This window comes from Pan troglodytes, chromosome 3, assembly GCF_028858775.2.
Source record: "Pan troglodytes isolate AG18354 chromosome 3, NHGRI_mPanTro3-v2.0_pri, whole genome shotgun sequence".
Classification (NCBI taxonomy): Eukaryota; Metazoa; Chordata; class Mammalia; order Primates; family Hominidae; genus Pan; species Pan troglodytes.
This window is the reverse complement of record NC_072401.2, coordinates 31,381,545-31,397,291: the sequence shown is the minus strand read 5'-3', so window position 1 is coordinate 31,397,291 and position 15,747 is coordinate 31,381,545. Positions and strand designations below refer to the sequence as shown.

Below are 15,747 nucleotides of genomic sequence, written 5' to 3'. Positions count from 1 at the left end.
ATACTTTTAGATGAAAATGGCCATCCTGTCTGGATACTGCTTGAAGATTATCCATAATAACTTGGCTGGGTCTGCTTCTGCACATAGGAAAATACTACTTTTTTTAAAAAAATAATATTTTAAACCTTTTCTGCTTGAAATACTATAAAACTTCAGGTATTATTTTGTTTTTGACGGAAAGATACAGATGCAAGAACAGAGAAGGAAAAAATATTTAACATGACCATTTCCAGTTGACAAGTTTTGTACTCTTTTTTATTTCTTTAAATGATGGCATAGAATGAGAAAGAAACCTAATTTGCACTGGAAGATTCAACAGCATGAGATAACATCTCTCATGAAAGATAAATGCTTAGAATTGTTAAAATCTTTTGCTTTGCTTGATTGGTGTAAGGTGATTTGATATCTTATCATGTGATCTATAGAGGGAAAAGCTTGAAGAAAAAGTGGAGGCTTGATAAATACTCTAGTCAAACAAATTTAACATAAAATTGTTTTGATAACAGTTATTCATTGTACTTTATAAAAGGCTGGAAAAAATAAACTTCTTGTTCTCTAACATTAGCCATCAATTTTTAAATTGTCATCTTATGTAACTAGAATTATAAAACTACAGATTTTTTAACCAATTCATATATCTGCATGCCTTGCTTGATCCAAATTGCTTTATCTCCCAGTTGTGAGTCAGGATGTAAACATAAATTTACATAGAAGAAAACATTTATCATATTTTATTATTCTTTATAAATTAATGTATGATTAAAATGTAAATTACTATACCTTAAAGACCGTGTACTAAATATACTACACTAGAATTGCAAATCGTATTAGAATATAAACCAACAGAAATAAAGAGCTGCTGAATGTAAAATAACTGAATGCAAGCTAATTAACATATATCCATTTCTTATGGATTCTAGAGCATGCCATAAGTGCTTTGTGTGAAAAAGCATGGCATAAAATATGAATTAAAGCGTAAGCACTCAAGCAAAACTTACAGCAATAACTCTGAATATTGCTTACTTTCTCTAAAAGAAAATCTTAGTCAATGGAATAGAAAGCACCTCTCTATTCACCAAAATTAAGAACAGCATACAAAAAACAAACCAACAAAACCTAAGTAGTTCACCTGTAAAATGTGGAAAAGGGAAAGGACTTTTTAGTTTGTACATGAATTGCCTGAATGAGTGGAAATGGATGTAGAACAATTTCATTTCCATCTATTACGTGCCGGTACTTCTAGTACTTCTACTTCTGTTGTCCAAAGCTCTGAAACTGTACATCTGCTGCTACTATTTCTGCCCTCAGGGAGGTAAAAAAAAAAAAAAAAAAAAAAGTCCATTTGTGCTCCTCATATGCAAAGATATGAAAAATAAAATTCAGTAAGTCCCCAAATAAGTAAAACTACTGGGCCGGGTGCGGTGGCTCACGCCTGTAATCCCAGCACTTTGGGAGGCCGAGGCAGGTGGATCATGAGATCAGGAGATTGACACCATCGTGGCTAACACGGTGAAACCCTGTCTCTACTAAAAACACAAAAAATTAGTGGGGCGAGGTGGCGGACGCCTGTAGTCCCAGCTACTCGGGAGGCTGAGGCAGGAGAATGTCGTGAACCCAAGAGGCAGAGCTTGCAGTGAGCCGAGATCAGGCCACTGCACTCCAGCCTGGGCGACAGAGCCAGATTCCGTCTCAAAAAAATAAATAAAATAAATAAATAAATAAATAAAACTACTACTGCTGAGGAAGCTTAATATACCCTGTCACTTCCCCTATAGCAAACTAAAGCTATGAATAAGACATTTCCCGAAGAAAATGAACTCTGAAGCACCCAGTGGGTTCCGCTGTATGCCATTATTGGAATAAGATAATATAAAGACTGTTCAATGCCGATAGACAATGCAATATTTTTTACAAAGCCAAATTATATGTATTTACTGAAGATACATCAAAGGAGCAAGATAAGACATATGTGTTTGAAATAGAAATATAATATGTTTGTGCTTAATATATTGTAGAAATTGTCCCGGAATGGTTCATCCATGTAAAAATATGGCCCCTCTGAGACTGCCAATAGCCATCAGACTCAGAGTGATCTTCTGAATTCAGTCTTGTTCTTAGAGTTGGGGAAGGCTTTAACTCATGTCAAAATTTCCCTCGGCTTGAAAAGTTATTTTGGAAATGAGAAAAAGGGGTAGTTCACTTGGTTGTGCTGTTTCCTCTTTTTCTCCTTTCTGGCATTCCACTCAGATTTGGCAGATATCATACATTCTAAAATGCACAGCCTATACCATCTTACTCTCTATGAGCTATGAAAAATGCAGGGATATGTAGCCACACCATTTGCATTGTAATAAGAAAAAAAAGAGAAAAAATATAACTAGCAGGTTAAGTTCTATAAATTCAATCTAACGTTTAGCACAGGGTCAGGCACAAAGGAGGTATTCTGTAGTATTGAATACTCATTGTTAGGTGAAATTAATTACCACTATTTTTATAAAAGTATATCATATTATAATGATGCAAATATATACTTGGTCTTAAATAATCATGGAGAGCTTGGAAAACTTCATAATTTAAGGCTCTCCAACAGTGAGAGGAAGCATGTATACAGACACTGAGAAGATAGTATAATTCAGGAAGACAACTTACCAAAGGTAGGAAGAACTATAAAATCTCCAATGAATTTAAGCCTCAAAACATATGCTTAGTCAACATACAGCATGTTATTTTATACTTAGAAGGCTTCTTTTTGATTGATTAGATTTAGGCCAAAAGCCAGAGGAATCTGTGAGTCAGCCCTTATCACATCTTCCTGATTACAGTTACTATTAGCCAAGGTTTGAGTTTCATGTGATGGCTTCAGTTGTCTACCAATGGCATACCTCTTCTGTGTTTCTCACTCTAACAGCAACTGTAATGAACTTTACCTCCCACACTTCCTCTGATTGGCAAATAACACTGATGACAATGTGACTTATTCCTCAGGCTTGTTACCTTCCTGGTGAAAGCCCAGTTGAGATGTTGCCACTTCAGCAGAAATAAAGAACAACAGGGACAGTTATCAAGATACGTACTAATATGAAGTCAAGGCTCTTACTGTAGTCTCAAGTGTATCAACACTTCACTTATATAGAATTACCACTTTTTTTTTTTTTTTTTAAGACTGAGTCTCATTCTGACCCCTAGGCTGCAGTGGCGTGATCATGGCTCACTGCAGCCTCAACCTCCCAGGCTCAAGTGATCTTCCTGCCTCAGCCTCCAGAATACCTGCCACTACAGAGCACCACCATACCTTGCTATTTTTAATTTTTTGTAGAGATGGAGTCTCCTTATGCTGCCCAGGATGGTCTCGAACTCCTTGCCTCAAGTAATCCTCCCACTTGGGTTTTCCAAAATGCTGGGATTATAAACACAAGCCACCATGCCCATCCTAGAATTACACTTTTAAGTAACCATCTTTCCACTTCAATTAGAAACATACATACATACATACTTTAGTGCATGCATACACAGTACACATAGGCTTTAAATAATTTAAAGGTTAGAAATTTAGGAAAAGTATTACATAGGCTGTCCAACTTGAACAAGTCTAGCTGATACATCTTGGCATGTGCTCTGTAATAACTCCCCAATTACAATGGCAGGAGTTTTGCCATCATTTTGTCATATTTCCTGAACTTCTATCAATTCGAGAGTCATTTGCTTATTAAGCATTTATTTAACTGCAGAAATCTGTGTTTTAGGACCTTAATGGTCTTTCATAGATAAGAAAGAATTCAATTCAAACAGTGTGTTTCCTCCAAGAGCAATTCAAGTCATTCATAAATAAATGCACTTTTGTTCAACTGGACTCTGTTGCTCTTGTTATTAAGCTCCAAAGAGGTGCATTAAATAAATTTAAGTGTTGACTAAGGAAAGGGAGAGGTGGATTACCAACAATGAAAAAAATATTACTTTGTAATTAAGAGATTAGTGGGAGAGATTAGCATTAGTAAAATTAAATGCTTGGAAGTTATTGAGACAAAATTTCAAATACCACCCTATGGGCATATTCTGTTTGACCCAAACAAAAGCAGACAATTTATCTGTATTTGCTACAACAGGTGAGATGAATTGACTCTGTTTGCAGCTTAAAGATGGCAGTAAAAACAATGAGGTGGTACCAGTTCAGAAGACCCACAGAAAAGTTTTATGCAAATGAAGTCTGTATTAATTGGCAATAATCATATGTAGAAAGCAAACACCAATATTGCATTTTTAAATAATAAAAACAAGAAGTCAGGGAAAAGAGGGCTATACCTTTGATATATTTAGATATGTTTTGATTATAATCAAACTATGACTAGGTGCCAAGGTTTTTTTTTTTTTTTTTTTTTTTTTTGAGATGGAGTCTCACTCTGTTACCCAGGCTGGAGTGCAGTGGCACGATCTCGGCTCACTGCAACCTCCACCTCCCAGGTTCACGCCACTCTCCTGCCTTAGCCTCCCCAGTAGGTGGGACTACAGGCACCCGCTACCACACCTGGCAAATTTTTTTTTTTTTGTATTTTTAGTAGAGACAGGATTTCACTGTGTTAGCCAGGATGGTGTTGATGTCCTGACTTCATGATCCACCCGCCTTGGCCTCCCAAAGTGCTGGGATTACAGGCATGAGCCACCGTGCCCGGTGTGCCAAGGTTTTATAATATATTTTTATAAGCTACTTTAAATAAATTTTTCTAAGATATAATATTAATGAAACTCATTAATTTTAAAAAGTATTATTAAGAATATAATAAGCACTTTACACACATTCCCATAAAAGAAATAATAAGTGACTGTATTCATTTGGCAAGAGAAGATCTGTTGAGAGAGAAAATAGTCTTTTAAAGATCTATAAATCCACATATCTTCATTTTGAGGTCAAATAACAACAACGTCTTTTCTTCATAATTCACATATTTTAGTCACCTAGACTCTTTAATGAAATCAACTCCAATGTTTTACATTCTATATTCAGAGAGAGAGCTAACAAAGTTTACTCAGATTAAAACATAAAACATCTTAAAACTAAATTTTATTTCACATTTCCTCAACTCAGTAGATTTATTTTTGGTCTCTTTTATAGTCCTAGTGTTATTTTCTCATCTCATATTGCATAACATCAGGTGAACGAAACTGAGGTTCTCATGAGAAATGGAAAAGGCCTTCTTAACAGCTAGAATTGATTTGCATCTGTAATACCCAGGAAAAGCCTGAAACAAAAAATGAGACTCAAAAGAAGGTAAATAATATTTTGGTTAACTAATATTTTAGAATTAATAGCTCTCACTTAATTTTTAATCTGATGTTTACACTGTGATTGTTTCTCTAACAGTTAGCATAAAATATATCCTATAATTTCTTCCCCAGATCTTTTCCATGATTATTGTGACTACTGTGTAAGAGTTCTCTAGATGATTATTCTAAAAACATGGCTATGCCAAAGGAATTCCACCCTCAATAAGCAGTAGGAAGTGATAAAACAGGGTAGCATGTTGCTCATTCATAAACTACCTGGTTTACTGGAATGTCTGATTCACTGTTTCCTTACATGACCTAGCCACAGCCAATTCTCATTTTCGAATTCATTCCCAAAAGCATGTCTCGAAGAGATAATCCTATTTTAATGGCAAAATATTCTATTGCACCCATTATCCATGCTCCCTACTTGGATGTAGCATCTCCAAATTGCACTGGGGGACTGATCCTTTTATAAATCAGTAGGAAATCTTTCTTCCTCCCTCCCTCCCTCCCTCCCTCCCTCCTTCCCTCCCTCCCTCCCTCCCTTCCTTCCTTCCTTCCTTCCTTCCTTCCCTCCTTCCTTCCTTCCTTCCTCCCTCCCCTCCTTTTCTAACTATCTATATAATTTCTGCATGAACCATTGGGAACCTAATGTAGGTTACTATATTATAATTTCACAGGTGAGAAAATAGAATACAGAGTGGCTAGACTATCAAAATTTAACAAATGGCAATCCAGTGTAAGTGCTTGGCTCTCCCAGACGCTTACTCATTGATTAAGTATATATCCTCTTTCATTTAGGACTTGTGCTAAATAAAATGGAAGCTCTCAATTATTAATTCAAAGTGGAAGAGACAAATAAATAACAACTACCTACCAAAGTAGATGAAGGCACACATTTATAGTACTGTAAACTAAGATAAAAGGCAACTTCATTTGCAGTTTAAGTATCTAAGTTTTATTACTTTATTTTATAAACTAAATCCTTAGATGTCATGGTCATAGGGCCTAACGTGGCACTTTAAAATTGATTTAATGCCATCAGGCTTCTGGAAGAAAAAGCAGCCTACACATTTTACTTATAAGTATTATATTCATGCAGCTGCAGGAAACATACTTCTGTACAAACTATAGTCATGTCAAAGTAAAATCCATAATATGTAATAATAATAGTTCATGTTTTACTTTTGCCAAAATGCTCAGTGATAAGAGGTTATACTTTTTAATTGTACTTTTTTTCTAAAAAGATATAATTCATCCAACAAGACAAGATAATATGTATCTCTGATATTTGGACTTTATGAGAGCCCAGAAAATAGTTCATAAATTTAATTGCTAATGGTACTGTGTAAATCACATATTTCCTTAGAGCAAACTACTCTGAAATTTTGCACTTATTTACAATAAATGTTTGGCTTAAAAAAAAAAAGGACTTTCCAATTGCTAAAATGTTCCTTTTTGCACCCCTCAATTTATAAGCAAATTTCAAAAACAGTCATTCTCATCAGTGAATCTCATAAATACAATTGCAGGTAAAAGCAAACATATATTAAAGCGTCCCTGGAACGCTTGAATTGTAACATCTTTGGAAAATCTAGTGATTTCTATACCAAGTTGTAGATGATTCCATACTTTCTTAAACTTTCAGAACCATCTAATTTTGCTAATCTGGTGCTTTGAGCCTCACACTATTGAAAAGACAAGCTGGCTCCTCCACCCCTACCAAAGGGCTAGCAAATATAGCTATGCTTAAAAAGTATGGTATTATCTACTAAGTAAAATGCTTTTATGCTTTATTTGTTCATAATACTTTTTATTTTCTTAAAAACTTAATCTTAAATTTATAATAAGATAATTTGATTTTGTTTTTTCTGGTCACTATTTCAGTAATAGCAATAGTTTATTTATGAAATGACTGGTTTGCTTTTTCTTGGTTAATTTAGATAAATATCAAAATTCTTAAAAAGAAACAAAATGCTACATTATGTACCATAATCATTTATTTCAGTTGCAAACTACTTCAATTTCCAGATTAAATTAATTTTGTTAAAATATTATTAAAACTTTAAAATGTTTTGCCAAAAATACGTGAAGATTTTTTTCTTATGATATTGTTATTCTAAAAACTAAAAGTGGATTGTTAAGAGTTTTATTAGGTGAAATATATTTTATTTTCTAATGTTATTATTTGAATCACCTTAAGTTATTAATTATCATTTAAATATATAAGGGTGTATTTCTTTTGCTATTATAGTATACTTATAACACCATTGAGGCAACATCAGTGATGAGAATAGATTATGTTTTCTTTGATAAGTATTGGATATAATGTTATGATTACATGCCACTCATATATCCACGAAATATATTCCGGAAATGTAAAGAAGAGCTTATCTGCCCAGTTAACTATATGAGACATTACAGATGGGCCCTTGGTGTCTTTCCTCCTTCAGTACACTTAATTTCTTGTGTTTCCATTCCACCAGCAAACTATCTTGCTAATTAACTAAAAGTTAAGAGTATTTTTTAAAAAACTGTAACCTCCTTCCTCACTGATTCTTTCCATGTATATATAGTTTGTTCTGCCTAGTTTTGATCTATCTTTTCCACTCTTTCCTCTCTTCTATAAATACCCTCTGTCTATCACAGTTTAGCAGATATTTTCGGTCTCTGAAGCATAATGACAATTTTCTTAAGTTCAAGTGTCATAAAACATATTCAAATGATTTGAATAGTGCCTCTTGTCTCCCTCATACTGAGGCCAAAAATACTTGGAAATTATCCACTAACTTAATATGACCCAGCAGAGTTAGCAGTAAAGCAAATTAATGCGTTAGCCGAAAGTAACTTTTTCCATTGATTTCCATGATAAAATCAGAACTTCAGTTCCCTGGAAGAAAATTTCTTATGGATATATACTATAAGACTCTTACAATGTAAAGCCTATTTAATGTATTTAAAGACATTCGATATGCAGTGTCCTTTTGAGAACTAGTTCAGATATAAGAAGAAAAGTCATTGATAGTATAGTGCCTTATTGGGGAACAAATCTTTAAAATAAATGATCCAAAACACCTTTTAAAACAATCACCCCACCCAATGTCAATTTTTGTTCCTATTATAAATATAGAGAAAGATCAGTAAAACTTGCATTTCGGCCAAGCTTATCCTCACAAAAGTGTCACAATTTCAAAATTAGATCCACATTTCCTGGTTGTTTTTAAAATATTTTCCTGCATCTTCTTCATTATTTGAACACACTGGCTTATGTTGCTATTATACTCAGCTAAGACCACAAAGAATTAAAATCCTGAGCAATATGTCCTACTGGTGTCTGAAGACATTTTTCCCCTGTCAAATAAAGAATATTCCATTACAATCAGCTAATGTGCTTGTGTTTATAATTCTTTTTATTTAATTGATGTCTGTTATCCTGATTAGAGTGGACAGGCAAGCTTAAATAATGATGGGTAAGTCTGGTTAACGTTTGTGATTGGACATCTTCGGTAATTTGCTCTGTTTCTTTTGTTATAAACTCTAGTGGTGTTAAACTCTCGTGACCAGAGCCATGAGATGGTGGTGATAAGCTCATATTACGCAGCTGCTGATTTTAAGTTGGAATATATATTGGTTTTTACTGTTTTTACTTCTGGCAAGAGTTGTTAGTAGATTACAAAGAATATTTGTAATGTCAAGCTTTACAAAGGGATGCCGACCTCCACGTTCCTCCAGGAACACAGCAGGCTATGCTACCTAGTGTTTTTCTGTTTCTTCTATACAAAATTTTTTGTTTGCTTTCCTATTTCATCCGGCTGATTCAAGACAAGTAGTGCATCCAAGGATGCAAAAGAAAGCCTCAACTCACCAAGATCTGTACTTTTCAGCAAACTACTACAGTAAATTTGGTTACTCTGAATTGAGATTCAGAAAATCTGGATCACAAGTGTCTCACTAACTAAATGACCTTGAAAAAGTTAACGAGATTTCAAAAGGAAATTTTCATAATCCCTTCCAGGTAAAATACTTTATGATTCTATGTGAATGCTTTATGTTCTATATCTTATTAAGTTGAAAATAATTAAATTACTTTTGCAAATGTTCTTTATTTTAACTTTTATTATAGTCAGTTATACTTCAATAAAGAAGTAGCATTCAAAATGAAGATACAAAGTGTAGTCTATAGATAACAGAAGAAGTGAATTCCACAAATGAGAATTAGTAACTTTTCCTTCAAAAAAGCAGCTTTGATAATATAAAGCACTTTACTAGAACACTACGGCAAGTAGATGGCTTATGTTAAAATTCTAAATCATCAATTCCGATAAAATATTTGATAATTTTATCACCAAATCCAGGTACAAAGTTATTGGTAGTATTATGTCTGATAGTTATTATAGAACGACAGACCATTAGCATTGGAATTCATTTTTTTTTTTTTTTTTTTTTTGAGATGCAGTCTCACTCTGTTGCCCAGGCTGGAGTGCAGTGGCATGATCTCGGCTCACTGCAAGCTCCGCCTCCTGGGTTCATGCCATTCTCCTGCCTCAGCCTCCCGAATAGCTGGGACTACAGGCGTGCACCACCTTGCCTGGCTAATTGTTTTTTTTTTGCTTTTTTTTTTGTTTTTGTATTTTCAGTAGAGACAGGGTTTCACCGTGTTAGCCAGGATGGTCTCGATCTCCTGACCTCGTGATCCACCCGCCTCGGCCTCCCAAAGTGCTGGGATTACAGGCGTGAGCCACTGCGGCCAGCCTGGAATTCATTTTATCTAACTTGCTATCTTATGAGACCCTTTAACAATGGCCTTGGCCGAGCACGGTGGCTTATGCCTGTAATCCCAGGACTTTGAGAGGCCGGGGCGGGACAATCACTTGAGATCAGGAGTTTGAAACCAGCCTGGTCAACATGGTGAAACCGTCTCCACTAAAAATAAAAAAATTAGCCAGGTGTGGTGGTAAATGCCTGTAATCCCAGCTACTGGAGAGGCTGAGGCAGGAGAATCCCTTGAACCCAGGAGGCGGAGGTTGCAGTGAGCTGAGATTGCGCCACTGCTCACTGCACTCCAGCCTGGGCGACAGAGACTGAGACTGTCTCAAAAAATAAAATAAAATAAAATAAAATAAATAAAAATAGTGGCCTTGAGAAATTGTCAAGCAATCTAAATTTTAACATCTTTACTGATGCAGATTTCACAACACAGACTATTCTATGTATCAACCTTTATTGAGCATTTTCTATAGTAATACATTTTATGCTTATGTGAGTCAGTTTTTTCCCCATGTTATCCAATTGGCTTTCAGTCTGCTGCTAAGAAGCACAAAGAATGAGTTGAATCCCTCATCTGTCTTCTGAGTTAAAGTATTCTAAGTATCTAAAGAGGCTGTCCTCTCCTCAACCTGTCTTCCTTAAGAGCACCAAACAATTTCCTGGATTCACACATTTTTAAGCACAAGAATCATCTGTGTATACCTCAAACAAGAAAAAAAATAGAAATTTAAAAATTATAATAATCATTCAAAATTTTTCTTTTTGAATAAGAAGCATTCTCAGAATTTATGATGCAAGTTTGTGACATAGAGGTAATGGAATACATGATCACAGCACTCCATGCCACTCAGTCAAAGCAAGCTCTCAGAATCCTTCTCAAGAGATAGCTTCAGAAAGAAAAATAAGTCAACACATGTTATCACTAAAGATTACATCCGTGATTTAGCTCAGTCTCCTTATTTTGCAGCTGAGGAAACCATGCTCCAGGGAGGTTAAATATAGTTTCCTGGCAAACCTAGAACAAAATCTCAATTTATAAAATTCCTTGTCTTCCATATTCTGTAGAAAGTTGGAATTCACTTTAAAAATGAACTAGTCCAAATCCCCCATTTTAATGGCATTGATGAGGTCTTGAGAGGTTAAGTGATTAATCCCTGTGTCCTGCTTTTCACTCATCTTTCTATGACACTAAAAGACAGAGTAAAATGTATCAAATTGTCATGTTGCACATGGCATACCCCTTCAACAGCAGTGATAGCAAAGCAGATACATGTTCCCTGTTGTTTTAAGAATATGGCCTAAGAATCTTATAGATAATCTAATACCTAAAGGGTATCGCTTTGGTAACTGAATGTCAAAAAGCAGAGGGAGGTGCATATATTCATACAATGTACAAAGAAATGTTCAGTACCACAGAGAAAAAATTTATGTCAGCACTGGAACTCTTGAGAATATTGTACAAAGTCACACAATATAATTACCATATGGAAGACTTTCATTAAGATTATATAGGTTCATAATATATGAAGCACATTTGAAAATGGAAGTCTTGGGTAGGGTCAGCAAAAAGGCATGTGGCATAAAAAGTGTTCTCTGCCAGAAAATTAATTAAATTTCCTAGTTCTGGAAAAGGCCATATATTCTGCATAGACACTCACTGAAAGTCAGATGTGCAGGGCCTTGCAGAGTGTGCCATAATCTACTCATAAATAGGCTTCACCAAGGGATATTGACAGCAATTTGGCATTTGTAACAGTTCCCATAAATGAAGAATTTACTTTGCAATAAATTATGTTAGGGAAAGCGCAGATCTGACAGCTCTTGCTTTACATATCTTTTAATCTTGTTTTGCCCTCCATGTAACAATATAATATATTGTTATATATGAGACCATATTATCAGTCAATCAAGTCAATTACTTGCAATGAAAAAATAATTTTTGTTTTGTTGTGCTTGTCTTTTACTTCCACCGATGTTATTATCCACTTAAGGACATTATATTTTGTAGTGTGAAATTTGTTAGAATGATGAATGGACTTCTTAGGCAAAGATTCACCTCAGGCAACCAACACAAACTAAAATATGTATTAAATTACAAAGTAAAAAGTAAAGACTGAAAATCTTTCTTCAAATGCTATTTTTAAAATTAATTGTTTTACACATACTCATGTTTATTTTATTTATATACTGCATCCTATACAAACCACACCTTTAACAAATTAATGTCAAAGCCATATGCAGCTTTAATCTGTATGTCTTTTTTTTTTTCCTTGAAGGTGTTCAAATGAAATTGCTAGTTTCTTCAAGCTGACTAAATATAAGAACATAAACTGTGGAAGCCCATGCTGAATTGCTTGTTTTGGGCAAGACCATTTTTCACCAAATGAGAAAATGAAAATAACCAGAATACTAAAAAGATTTGCAATCAAGTAACATAGAAAAATTAGAAAGACTGGGGCTATAAACCAAAAAAGAAAATAGAGAGACATTAGATATCTAGACATTATGACATAGTGTCTGTCTGAATTTAAGTCTAGAAATACTTTCATTTAAAAAAAATAGAAATTATTTTGTGCTTCCAAAAGGGAAAACTGGGATAATTGGATTCAAGTTACAGGAAGCTAGAAAAAGCTGGAAAGTTAAAGATGTCCCAAAATAGGAGCAACCTCTAGACTTTGTGTCCCTGGAATTATTCAAGTGGAGATAAGCAAGTCTTATAAATGGTGTTAAGGGGTGCATGCACAATCTAAGACGGGATTTGTTAACCATTAATCTCTATCCACTCTTAAAATTTCATGACTAATTCAGCAAATATTTATTCTACGCTTCAGGCACTCTACATAAAGAAAAACAGATATAAGGTGATACTTTTATGTGTAAAACTAACAGATTAATTAGTGTTATGAGTATCTTGGTAGAGAATGTGGTGGAGAGGGATATTTGGACTTGAATCCTAATTTCCCAGCAAGCCCTGTCTCAACCGTATTCTCTAGGCACAACTATTTTAGTTCTAAATGCATAGCTCCAAATTAATGCTTAAGCCCGTATCTTGCTCTCAAAAAAACTGTTGTCACAGAAAAAGTCCTAAAAACATACAGTGTACACAAATCAATGCATCTTAAATTACCCCTTTTCCTCTCAGTCATTTTACCTCAAAGGCTTTTCTAAGAATAAGGAAACACAAACTCATAAATAAACTTCTTTTTCTCTACCTCCATTGATTTTTTCCCTCCCAATTTAATTCATATTCTTTTAACATCCTTTCAGTGTCTGTGGTTTTTAATGACATGTTTCCTTCATTTTGTTACTCCTAATTCACCTTTCCAAAATTATTTTGCTTCTTTTTTCTCAAAGATTTTTTTTTTCTCCTTAATTTGGCCTCTTTTCCTATCTGTCTTTTTACTTATCCACTGTTTTCCTTTAGTGGTAAACTGATACAACTGTTTTCCTATTCAAGCATAGCCTCTTTATTTTCCTATAATCCCATGTATAATTTTCATAATTTCCTTTCCTCAAATCTTTGAAAAAATTTGGTTAAATTTTCTTCTTTCTGTGTGAGTTACAAGTGTTTCTGTGCTTCCTTTCCTGCCATTAGATTTGATAAATGTTACAGGATTTGAACTACCGATTTCCTTTTCTGGGGATGAAATTATTTTATATTGATTCAGTTCGTAGTTACAGGTCCTAAACCTGCTGAAAAGTAATAAATTATTTCTTATAGAAAATATATTGAGTAGTCTATGAAGCTAATAATGGCCAAGAGCAACAAGCTAAGTAGGGAATAAAAACAGAATAGAGAGAAGTATGGGTGAAGGGAAGGGCCCATGTTCAGGAGAAGAAGACAAAAGGCTGTTTTGTGAACATTCATTCATTTAATCAACATTTAGTGAGTAACAAATACTGTGGACATTGAAGAGCTCATAAAACATAAGGTGGAATCATTGCCCTCTAGTAACTCAAGAGGTGAGCATGAACGAGAGTACTGCTTTCCTGGGGAGAAATGAGGAGAAGCTGTATAAGGCATGTCCCACTTGAGTCAATCCTGAGTGATCTTGTCCCCTCTCAACTTCGCCACCTCTCAGTTTTCTTACCTATTGCATAAAATGGATAATAATTTCTAACTCACTGTTTCTTTGTGTGGATGAATCAAGAAAATGGAAGCGAAACTCATTAACGTTGTGCCCATACAAAATAAATCCTCAGTACACGGTTGCTGTTATTATTTTTTGTATGTGAATTTTCCAAACAGCCATGAGTAAAGTGCCTTCCAGACGGAGAGACCTAACCATGCGAAGACCTGTGGACGTGAAAGATTGCACCCTCTGGGAAAGATGCAGAGCACAGAGTGCAGTGTGTGCTCAAGGTTAAAACAAAATATAAAGGCAAGGAATATGGGTAGAAGTGAGATCATGAAAGATACTCAATGATCAGAGCTTTATCTAATAGAAAGCCATACATTTCTAAATGAAGATTAATGGTCCAGACTAACATCCATTCCCTTTTCAATTTCTCCCGTATTCCAATGCATTCAAATACAGTAGAAAAATGGAATATGATCTTTTAATGTTCGGTGAAAATGTATGTAAATTGAAATGGTTTGCTTTGTTTATGTACACAGACAAGTCTTAATTCTGCTACCGTTTTAAAGAATACTACAAATAATGCTGCTATACACATACACACCCATAGACACACTATTTTTCTAAGTCATCTGCCAGGAATCTTCCTAGCCCAAAGGTAGCATTTTAGTCATGTGTCTCAAAGAACCTGAGAGAGTCACAAGACTATAAGCAAAGCCTGATACATCAAAACAAGCCCCTGCAGGAGCTGGGAGGACTCGTTTCACTAGTGAAAAAAGAAGTCAAGAAGGCGGGTGCTTCCTGGTGATGACTGAGTGTTCATGTTTTATAGGTTATGACTCTGCTGGAGTTTGAGCCCTGAGGGCCTAGCTCCTTTCAAAACATAGCACCCTGAATGAAGGATATCTTGGACTGAACAAACAGTCCCTAGTCCCCTCTGTCTCCCTCAAATGCCACCAGCTGAGTTGACGAAAGAAAGTTGCAGAAAGTAATTAGCATGCATTCAGCTTTCACATCTGAATGGCATAGCTTTGTAGGGCATTTAGATTTATTTGAACTAGCTTATACCTAATTTTCTATAACCAGATGAGTATTATAATTATGTGCATAAAATTTTGTGCAATGCTTTTGAAGATGCAAATGCTATTAAATTTTGAAATAAAATTCACAGAAATATTCCTGTTTTATACTTTCAAAGATGTGTTATATAACGATTGTTTGTAGAATGTTGAAAGTGGCATATTCATACATACAAGTTCCATTTATTTTATACATATTTTGTTGAGGAAACTGCATAGCAACTTTCCCTGAGAATAATATCATTAATTCTTCTAAACTCTATACATAGAGAAAAATCTACCACTGTATAGGGATTTAGGTAATGCATAACACGGTGAAACATATAAACTCAAGTTGAACAATTCTTCCATATAGAAGGCTCTGTGTAGTGAATGAATGCACCTTGTAAATGTAAGAGACAGACTATTAATGGAGAATGCAGAAGAGGGGCAGCTACACTGTTTCATGAGAACCACCATACCTGTTGATTAATGGAGAGGCCTTAACAGCACTCTTCTTCCATGCGTCTTGCCATGAGGAAAGGGGAGGAAGGGAAAGATAGTGATGGCAGCAACACCTG

At 34.9% G+C, this 15,747-nt stretch overlaps 1 protein-coding gene across 13 annotated transcripts in view; it reads right to left on the bottom strand.

Moving 5' to 3' along the window:
- The window catches only part of PCDH7 (protocadherin 7), a 432,140-nt gene that overhangs the window by 178,564 nt on the left and 237,829 nt on the right, over positions 1-15,747 (bottom strand). For 3 of the 13 annotated variants that reach the window (XM_009447471.5, XM_063809454.1, XM_016951433.4), the window contains one exon: positions 15,649-15,744. The exons of 7 other annotated variants lie outside the window; for them this stretch is intronic. In XM_009447471.5, the coding sequence (XP_009445746.1) occupies positions 15,656-15,744 (89 nt within the window). In that variant the 3' untranslated portion in view covers positions 15,649-15,655. Of the gene's footprint in view, positions 1-5,830; positions 14,121-15,648; positions 15,745-15,747 lie in introns of those variants that run through there. 3 more of the 13 variants (XM_016951431.4, XR_008547472.2, XM_016951435.4) reach the window with 3 other exon arrangements.